Below are 10433 nucleotides of genomic sequence, written 5' to 3'. Positions count from 1 at the left end.
TACAACAAATGTCAATTTTATTGGGAAGTGAGTCTGCTTTTCTACATGTAAGTAAAATAGGCTATAAAAATGGGTACCTCAACATAAAATGGCTCTTAGCATATCTCCCCTCTCCCTTCACACCACCCACTTTGGGAAGTATTGTTGACTGAAAATATTCAGTATAATATTCCACTAAAGAAAAAGTCTTTTGATATTTGCTTCTTAAAAGCAACGATAACAACGGCAATAAAACTACCCTGAAGCCAAGAGCCCGAGCCCCAAATCTTCTAAAACATTGGGAGTTCTTATAAAACATCCCCTCTGCGTTCCCCTTAGGCTGGTGAAAATGTGTGCCTTGATTTGAGTTTTCACGTGGGACTCCCAGCACATTACCCGGGTGACGAGTTAGCCGTACCTTGGAGCCCTGGAGACAGTTCCTGGAAGAAGGGGGGCTGCCGTCGGAAGCTCTCTGTGCGTCTGGCATGACTGTGTATGCAGCCTGCATATAACCCTTGAAATTTCACACTCTACTGCCCCCGGAACCCAACCTCTGTCTAGCAGGGACATGTGAAAGCTGAGAAAGTACTTCTATCACCAAGAAAGTGCTGTTCCCCACCCACCAGGGACCCCCTGAGCGGGTCATTCCGAGGCCAACTCTGGCTGGGACTTGGGGTTTGGGGGCGGTGGGTTGCCTTGGTCACCAGCACCCAGTCCCTTCCTTTGCCTTCAGAGGGGCTCTGCCGTTGCTGGTCCTCGCAGCTCCTGTAGGTCAGCACCTGGATGTCTCTGGGATGTCTCCATACTGCAACCACGAGGCTTGTTTATAGGCCACGATGCTGTAAGAATTTACAATCCAGAATTACAAGCCAGCAGTTGGAATGGGGCAAAGGGTGTGCCTTTTCCTTCCCACCAACAGCCGCCTGAGAGGCTCTGTCCATCATGCCCAGAAGGCTGTTCCGAGTGGAGAGATGGCCCAAGGAAACTTCTCCCACTCCGGGCCCATTCCACTCCTAAAACATCTCAAGCCCTGTGCGTCTACATTTTCCTTTTCCTGGAATCTCTCTCCATCTCACTTCTGCCTGATGATGACCTCCCACGTGTATTTCAAGATCAAGACTGGCTAATCCCAAGCAGAACTGGCTGCCTCACCTTCTGCCTTTCCATAGCCCCTTTACCTCTTCCACAAATCCTCATTACATTGTTTTCAAATATCTGTAGCTAAGGGGATGCATAGGAATTAGGAGCTCTGAGTCAAAGTCTTGGATGTGTGACGTTTGGCATGTCCTTCCACCTCCGGGGTCCTTGGGTTTTCCTGTGTTTGAGCTCTAGGAGCCTCAGTTTCTAAGCTAGAGCACGGCTCTTCCTGGCTGATGGCCGACTCCTGGAGCTGCTGGATGGGGTGTGCGCAAAATTCCAAACCTTCTAAGGGGGAGCTTTGTGAGAACTTCCAAAAACTCTGACTTCCCATCTTCCATAAGCCCCAGGGCTCTACAGGGAGAAGAACTTGCTGTACTTGAAACAAAACTCGTTGTATTACAAAGCTGGCAGGGAAGCCCAGCCGTGGAGGCAGCTAGCCCAGGACCTCGTGAACGCCAGGCTGCAGCCTTGACTCCAGCTGAGCCCTGCGCAGACCTGGCCGCTCGGCCACGAGGGGGTGGCCAGCCCCTGCCTTCAGGGTCAGCCAACAGGCGGCTCTGGGGGCGGGGGGTGGGGGTGGGGTGGGGTGGGTGGAGGTTCGCTGTGCTGGCGGGTAGGGGCCACACCCATCTAACATCATTCCTTAAATACTTCCTGAGTACTTCTTACAGGCCAGGCTCTCTGCTGGACGCGGAAGACTCGTTCCTGCCCTCAGGCAGCCTACAGTAGGGTGGGCAGGCTTGCGTAAAGATAATCACTAACCATCAACTGTCATGCTATGAAGGAAAGTACAGGAAGCTTTGGGAGCATATGATAGAAGGACCTAATTCAGACTGAGAAGGGGACTGTCTCAAATCCTTTTTGAGAAAATCGTGTTTAAGACCATAGCTAGCTGGGTTAAGAGGGAGGCACGGGTACAGAAGGGGGAAGAACATGAGGGGCGGCCACTGGGGCTGACGCATGGGGTCGGGGAGGGTGGTGAGCGGCAGAAACAGGCACTAGGAAGGTTGGCAAGGCGAGATGACGCGGGGCCTTGTGGTCCATGGGAGGGCATTCGGGTTGTATCCTAAGAGCAGTGAAGGCCAAGTGCAGAGCTTTGAGCCGGAGATGACATGATCTGTTTAAACACTTGAAGGAAATTGCTCTGGGCACCTGGTGGAGGGAGGACTGGGCGGTGGATCAAGAGTGGACAGGGGCATGGTTCAGAGGCTAATCCAGTCCTTCAGGTGCTCGGGCCTCAGGGTGGTGGCAGTAGCACTAAAAAGAAAAGGACGAAATCGAGGCCTGCTTTGAAGGTAGAATCAATGAGGCCTGACGGACTGGAGGTGAGGGGAGGTGGAGAAGAGGGCGGACATTGGTGACTCAGATTTCTCTTCCTGAGGGAGTGGTGGTGCCTTTTAGTGAGGTGGCACAGACTGGAGAGGCAACAGGCGTAGGAGGGCCTCAGGAACCCAATTTTAGAAACTTAGATGGTAATTTGAAATTTTGAAAGTAGTTTGCTTAGAGAATATGAAGTGAGAACCCAGAGCAGAGCCCCAAAGAATCTTCCATTTGGAGGTTTGCCGAGAAGCGATGAGGCGTTGACAAAGCCCAGTGACGGTGAATAGTGACCACGGTGTGGGGGCCGTGAGGAAATCATGCGGGATGAGGACCGCAGGGAGTCCACTGGATTCAGCCTGGAGGACTGGTTAGTGGCCTTAGTGAGAAGAGCTCTGGTGGTCGAGGGGGGTGCCTCAGGCAGGTGGCTTGAAACGTGAGTGGGAGGTGAGGACACAGAAGGTGCACACCAAACTTTGCAGAAGCTGACCGTGGAGCGGATGGAGGTTGAGGAGAGAGAGGGTGGTAGATCACGTGTCAGTTCAGTAAGCATTCAGGAGAGAGCAGCTGGCTCGCATGGGGAGCTCTCTGAGGAGATGGGACCCAGACACTGGCACCCAGACACTGGTGACTCTTCTAAGAAGCAGTGCCCTGTGGTGGGTCGGAGACTGCCTGGGTTCATCTCTTGTCTCTGCCACTTACTGGCTGTGGAACGTTTGGCAAGTTACAGGATACCTTAGGGTCTCTGTCTCCTTTTTTGCAAAAATAAAAATAGTGATGACCTCAGAGGACTTTGAGGGACGATTCAATTCATTAAAATATATACAATATTTTAAGTAGTAGCTGGCACATGATAAAAAGGCTATCTACATGTTTGCTACTATTACTGTTATTTTAAAAAGCGTGGGGAGGGCGGAGAAGAATAGAGAGGCAAGTAGGTTGCCAATGGACTGGACGGAGTTACTCCTTTAGCATCTCCCAATTGCACGGAAGAAGAGCAAGTAGAAGGCGGGTTCTCCAATAGTGAAATTGGCTCACTTCAGTACCAGGAAGGGCTGGGGGCAGAGTCCCTTCTTGCAAACAGGCTGTTGGCAGCTCTGGCTCAGGGACTTCTCCTCCCAGCCTCTGCCCTCCGCTGTGTCCTCTGTTCCCCTGCTCTGATGTGCCTTTCCGGGCTTTTATGTCGTTGGAATGTAGCTTTTCTCTCTGTAGTTAGTTCTATTGGTTTTCCCTGGTGCTCTCACTCGATTGATGGTACAGCCTTGGCCTCGTCTTGCTGTAAGAATTTTTCAGGATCTTGTTCATTTAGTGACTCCGTGGAAGGGAAAGGTAATGGAAACACTCCCTTTATACCAGAGTTCTCACTCTTCGTTGTATATTCGAATCACCTGGAGAGTTTTTAAAAAAGTCCTGTGCCCAGGCTGCACTCCAGACTGACTAAGTCAGAATCTCTTGGGGTGGGATCCAGAGATCAGTGATTTTTAAACCTTTTTAGGTGATTCTAGCATACAGCGAAGGAGGCTTTATATGCCCGCGTGTCTCTTTACTGCTAAATGACTACAAGAGAGAGAAATAATGATCAACTACTTCAGTGCCTCATTCACATACGCACTCAAGTATTTACCTGATGGATTCAAGATTCTGTCCCTACCTCTGTGATAGAAGATTGCGAAGACCCTGGAGGGCCTAAGGAAGACACCTTTCACAGAAAGTATGACCAAATCCAAGTGCATGTTACATAGTGCACTGGGGTGAGGGGTTGAGCGTGGCCCACCTCCTTCATGTGCGACTAAAGTCTCTTAACAAAGGCCCAGCAACAAAACCATAGAAAGGAACCAATTACCATATTTTCTCATGGCTTTCATTTGTCCGTTTATCTGTCTAGCTATGCCACACATTAACTAGTCAGGCTTTCTTTCTTTTGTTTTCCTTTGTTTAAGTTAATGAGACTATTTCACCCATCTCCCAGTCAAATAGGGTGGACAACTGCCAAGTGGCACAGCTACTGATCCATTACTGACTTGGGCAAACAGCTGGGAAATTTGCATTGCATGCTAGGTCTAGCTGAGCCCAACCCATTCAGCAAAGACTCACATAAAAATAAGGCCCAGGAAAAGGCCTAAGGGCTGGGCAGTCTGAGGACAGGTCTGGCTCAGTCCCACACCTTGAAAACATGAGAACAGGGCCAAGAGGGTGCTCTTGATCATGCTGTTGCTTGCACAAATTCTCAGCTGTTGACCTTCCTTCTTCCCTCCCTCCCTTCGTTCCTTCCTGCATTCCTTCCTTCCTCCCTTCCTTCCTTTTCTAATCTTCCCATCTTTCTTCTCTCAACCATGAAATAGAGCAAAGAGCCTTCATGATTGATGGCTCAAGAGGCTCAACCTTTTGTGTAGGCAGGGACCTACGTTATGACATGATATGAGAATTCTAGCAAGGGCCTTACTGCCACCCACTTCCCGCTTCTTCCAACCTGCCTTCAACTGGTTTCTACTGGGCTGTCTGTAATACCACCATTACTGATACATAGAGCTCTCTGTGCTACCACGCAGGTCCCCTAAAATGCAAATCTTTATCAAATCCCTTGCCCCTTAGTGTCGCTATATTTACTGTATTCCTTTCTCCTCTGGTGGGATTGATACAAGCATGACAGGACCTCACTAACTGAGAAGGGGTAAATGGGCCCAAACCATCCAAGGCTATGCTAATGTAGTAGCCACTAGTTGCACTGGCCCCTGAGCACTTGAAACATGTGCAAATTGAATCCAAACTGAAATGTGTCATCAGCATAAAATACATACCAGATTTCAAAGACTTAAAAAAAAAAAAACCAAAGCTCATTGATACTTTTGTAAATTGACTACATGTTAGAGTGATATTTTGGATATATTGGGTCAAATCAAATGTGTTACTAAAATTAATTTCACCTGTTACTTGTATCATTTTCAAACGTTACTAGAAAACCTAAAATCACGTATATGGCTTGCAGTGTGGCTTGCACTGGTGACTTGCACTGGAGAGGGCTGGTCAAAGACCATTTGGGTCCATTTAGGTGATGTCCGAGGCTGGTGCTCTTACCCTGGGAGTGGAGTTCCTCTCTTTGGCTTCTCCAGTGGTCTTCCTGTCTGTTATTTCTCTGACTTGAATGCTCTTATTTGACAAATGAGACAACTCCCCCAGAGAGGTCAAGGGAATTTCCTGAGTCCTCCGGGGAGCTCACACAGTCCAGTGGCATGTGAGATTGCGGGGGCGGGGAGGGGGCACTGAGCACAGAGGCCACCAGGTGCCAAAGCCTTTGGAGGGCCTGGCAAAAATACTCAGAAGTGAGGCAAGATGGTCCTCATCTAAAAGGATCTAAACAAAAGGGGTGGAAGTGGTTCAACAGAGGTTCTAATCCCAGCCTCTGATTACAAGGAAGTGTATGAGGCTCTTATAAAAAAAACCGTATTACCAAACTGCCAGGAAGTATGCCAGCTGTGTGTGGCCCTGTGTTCATTATTTAGGACTTTGGGGGTTTCCTGTATTGCCAGATTATTAGCTTGTGGGGAACAGGAGGACTTTTTCTTTGTGGGAGAGCCGACTCAGAACCCACTGCCTAAATGCTGCAAATAAATAATTCTTTATGATAATAGGCTGTAGATGGTCCAGCAGGCCCTGATGTATGTCCCAGGGCTGCAGCCCAAAGTACAGACACCGCTCCTGTCTTACCCAATTGGGATGATGGCCAGGAAGGAGAGAAAGGAGGAGAGAGCAAAACAGGTGCCGACGAACTTTTCCATGGTGAGCTGATAGATCTTGTTGTACACCGTGGAGGTCACCACCCCAGTCAGAGCCAGGGACAGCTGCAGGATGACGAACACCTTTCCTGTGGAAGGGACAGGGGTTACCAGTAAGATGTGCTGCTGTCCCTTCCATGTTACCGGCTAGCCGAGTCTCCAGGGAGCTCTCAGGAGGCTCTGCATCCCTCCCAGAACTCCCTCTCCATCTCAGCTCACTCCACCAGGACTAGTGCCTCTGTCCAGCTGGATCTCTCTGCGGCCCATGGATAGTAGCATCCTCCTCTGACTGTGGCTTTTCAGTGACTGACTTTCTGAGTCTTTCCCACCCTCCTGTTTTCACCTGCTCTGCCCTGGATGGACCCCAGAGGGTTCCTAGTGTATTCAAGGCAGCTTCTGGAACTCTCTTGGGGGACTTCTGCAAGCCTGAACCCTGTGCCTCAAGCCAAGCAGCTCTGCAACGGGCCAGGCAGAGAACTTCAGAGAGACTTCTTTTACTTACCATAAGAAGAGCCCTTTATGAGTTTGGACATTGCCGATCGGATGGTTGTGACGGGGATGAGAGCGAACAGCATGACGGCTCGGGCTGGAAGGAAATCACACAAGAACGCTCCTCATTGTGCCCCACCTTGGCCAAGGAGTAAATCAGAAAAAAGCAAAAGTCTCACCAGGACTCTCCCTCTCCCTGCAGTCCTCATGGGCTTGCCCTGGAAGTGGTGGTTTCTCTGCTGGAGGACTAGCACCCCCCACCCCAGGGCAGGCTGAGTCCCTGAGCTCTGACAGTGCCAGAGATGCCACAGACCCACCTGTGAGGTGGCAGGGCACAGCTGACATGGTGATGGATAGGGAAGGGTGTCTGCATTGGCAGAGTGAAGTGGCATCTAGGGAAGGAGACCTGATGACAGAGTGACTCGAGACTCCTCGCCTTGTCGCTGGGACAGAGGTATCCTCTGTCACCATTCACGACCCCCTCTGGGAGACGGTTGCGGGAGCTTTGGCAAACTGCCTCCAGGAATGTGTGCCACGTTACACAGCTGCCACACACCCTTCCTTCCCTCAAGCCTTACTCATAATCCCCAGTGCGGCATGTGCTTAAGTGTGTGTGCGTGGAGGGAGAAGAAGGGAGGTCGAGGGGGCGGGAAGGGGAGAGGGGCACTCTGGCCTTTGCACGTGGCCCATCTAACGGGCAGGTGGCCAGGCGTAAGTTGCCATTTGGTTAGGTGTTCCCCGAGATGCGTGACCTCAGCCAAAGGACAGCCTGTGGTAACTGTCTATAGAGTTGTTTTTTCTAATATGTTAGCCACTAGCCACATGTGACTATATAAATGAATTAAAATAAAACCAGATTTAAAATTCTGTTCTTTAGTTGTGCTGGCCACATTTCAAGTGCTCAATAGCCACACGTGGCTAGTGGCTACTATATTGGGTGGCACAGGTTTAGAACATGTCTGTCATTGTAGAAAGTTCTACTAGAGCTCTCTGCCTGTGGCCGTCAGTTGGAAACTTCATTCTACTTCCTTGAGAGAATTTATTATATTGGTTGTGGAAGGCATTTCTGGAGAGTTTTTATGCATTTTTAAACAGCCCATGCTTGGCCTGAAATGATTTTAATGAAGGGACCTTTCCAGCCTGATTACCTTAATGTTTTATCCCTTTAAAATTGGAGGAAGAAATCCAACCCCTTCTCCTGAGGCCAATCTGAAACCTTCCCTGCTGACTGCAGGCACCACTGACCAACCCTCCCCTGACCTCCTAGAGCCACCAGCACCACTCTGATAACGTGTCAGTGGGCAACACAGATAACCCAATGCAGTGCAACTAGATTAACTCAACGGCACATAATCCTGTCTCCCTTCCTGGGCAGTACGCCCAGTCCCCGGTGCTGAGCTGGGACACCTAGACCACACCTAAGCCATACCATGTCAGCCCATGACTCTAGGCATCCGCAGTGTCCTTGTCCAGCCTCCCCAGGAACACCGGACTCACCAATGTAGAACATGTACGTCTCTTTCACAAACGCCAAGAGGAGGGCTCCTGACCCAAAAGAGACCATACCGATCATGATCATGGTGGTGTCCTGAAAGCAGCGGGAGAAGACCAGGACGCCCAGGAAGCTGGTGATGAAGATGGTGTACCCTGCAGCCATACCATAGCCCACCTGCACCTGGTTCCAACTGAGAGGCTCCCTTAGCATGAAAAGGGGCATCACATCCACTGTGCCCACCACGGCCAGGTCATATATGATGGCACCCAGAAAGAGCAGGGCAATGATAGTTCTTGGGGGCCGTGCTTTCCCAGGAGAGGGAGGGCGCCCCACCACACTCTGCTTGTCTAACTGATCAGGATCCAGGGCACAATAGGTGCCAACCGTGCCCGACACCGTATCCACAGCGGGGAGCGCCTTGCCGGGATCCGCCATCGACTCAGGCACCTTCAGAACCAAGAGGCTGTAGAAAAGAGCGAAAGTGGCACAGCTCACGCTGCAGGCCGTCAGCACCAGGCCGTGCCCGGAGTGCCCCGTCATCTGCTTGAAGAGGTGCCCGGAGGCCATGCTCCCGCAGAAACCCGCCAGGCCCAGGATCAGGTCGATGAGGATGAGGCGCATGGAGCGGCGGCCCTCGGAGGAGCCCAGGGAGCCCAGGGCCATGACGCCCGACCAGAAGGCCGAGAAGCCGCCGCACAGCCCCTTCAGCGCCGCCGCGCCGTACAGCACCTCCACGGGCCAGTCCAGCAGCACCTTGAGGAGCAGCCCGAGGCGGGAGAGCAGGAAGCCCAGCAGGGACACGCAGATGGAGATCTTGCGGTGGTAGCGGTCGCTGAGCCAGCCCAGCCCGTAGGCGGACAGCAGGGGCGTCAGGCCCACCACGAGGTTGTAGACGATGTAGAAATTGGAGATGGCCCTCTGCTGCTCGTCCTCCAGGGCGCCCCGGGGCGACGGGCTGGCGCTGTGGTTGGAGGAGGCCCCGGCTCCGAAGGACGCCTTCACCACGAGGAGCAGCCCTGCCTCGTAGAGGGAGGCGGCCACCTGCGTGGAGGCCACCACGGGCTCGATCCAGGTCCTCACCCGGAGGCGAGACAGGAGGCCCCTCCGCGGGCAGGCGTCCTCGGGGTCCATGAGGACTTCCGGAGGGGTCGGATTCGGTCCCAGAGCGCGAGTGTGCGCCGTGCTCCCGGGTGCGCGCGGGACGGGAGCAAGCCGGGCGGCGGGGCGCGTGTAACAGCGGCCAGCCCTGCGCGGCCGACCGCCCGGGCCCGGCCACTCCTCCCGGCCTTAGAAGGCCGCGCCCCGCCCCCGCCCCCGCCCGCCGAGCGGGGCTGGAGGCCGCCCAGGAAGCCGGGCGCCCGGGGGCGCACCGCCCGTTTCGGGCCCCCACGTCGCCACCCTCCGGTCGCCGCGTCACGCTGCTCCGGCTAGCGCGGCCGCCTGACGACGGCCCGATGGCCCCACAGCCAAGCGTGCCCCGACCTCCCGCGGGGCGCGGGGCGCCTTCCCCGAGCGTGTTCTGGCCGGGGCCGAGACCCCACGGCAGGGAGCGAAATTCTATTATCCGTGGCGGGCAGGTCTGGGCGAGGGGCGGTGGGGTGGGGTGGGGTGGGGGTGCAGAACCTAGGATTCATCCTGGGAGCGGGGCCGGGGTGTGCGGTTTTTTTATTGGGTTTAAAAGCAACAGGGACTCATTCGCTGCTGTTGGGAGCTGAGTAGCAAAGACTTTGAGAGAAGTGCTAATAATACCTCTTTGAGATGTTGCTTTCCGTGCTTTTGGATGAATACCCAGCAGTGGTGGGGGAGGAGGCGGGGGTGGGGGGCGTCCCTGGATAGTGGGGTAGTTTTAGTTTTAATTTTTTGAGGAACCTCCCTACTGTTTTCCATAGAAGCCACACCATTTTGCATTCCCGCCCACAGGGCACAAGGGTTGCAATTTCTCACACCCCCCACCAATACTTGTTTTCTTGATATCTTTTTCTTTCTTTTTTAATAATAGGATAGCCATCCTGACAGGTGTGAGTGATTATCTCCTTGTGGTTTTGATTTGCATTTCTCTGATGATGAGTGATGTTGAGCATCTTTTCATGCTTGTTGGCCATTTGTATGTCTTCTCTGGAGAAATGTCTCTTCAAGTCCTTAGCCCATTTTTCAGTCGGGCTACTAGTTTGTGTGTTTTTGTTCTTACAATTAAATTGTAGGGGTTCCTTATTTATTTTGGAGATTAACCCCTTACCAGA

The 10433-nt window shown here is 52.5% G+C and overlaps 1 protein-coding gene across 1 annotated transcript; it reads right to left on the bottom strand.

The window, feature by feature from the left end:
- Positions 1-9459, bottom strand: SLC46A2 (solute carrier family 46 member 2). Its single transcript, XM_025888408.2, has 4 exons — positions 8196-9459; positions 6712-6795; positions 6142-6298; positions 1-818 (listed from the first exon to the last, which is right to left on the bottom strand). Exons 1-4 carry the CDS (start codon positions 9322-9324, stop codon positions 752-754), a joined length of 1437 nt encoding a protein of 478 aa, XP_025744193.1. The 5' UTR covers positions 9325-9459; the 3' UTR covers positions 1-751.
- Between the last annotated feature and the right edge of the window lie 974 nt (positions 9460-10433).

Source organism: Callorhinus ursinus, unplaced genomic scaffold, assembly GCF_003265705.2.
Source record: "Callorhinus ursinus isolate GAN/ISIS: 27379988/994484 unplaced genomic scaffold, GSC_fseal_2.0 scaffold24, whole genome shotgun sequence".
Classification (NCBI taxonomy): Eukaryota; Metazoa; Chordata; class Mammalia; order Carnivora; family Otariidae; genus Callorhinus; species Callorhinus ursinus.
The sequence above is the reverse complement of the archived record's forward strand: the minus strand, read 5'-3'. Positions and strand labels throughout refer to the sequence as shown.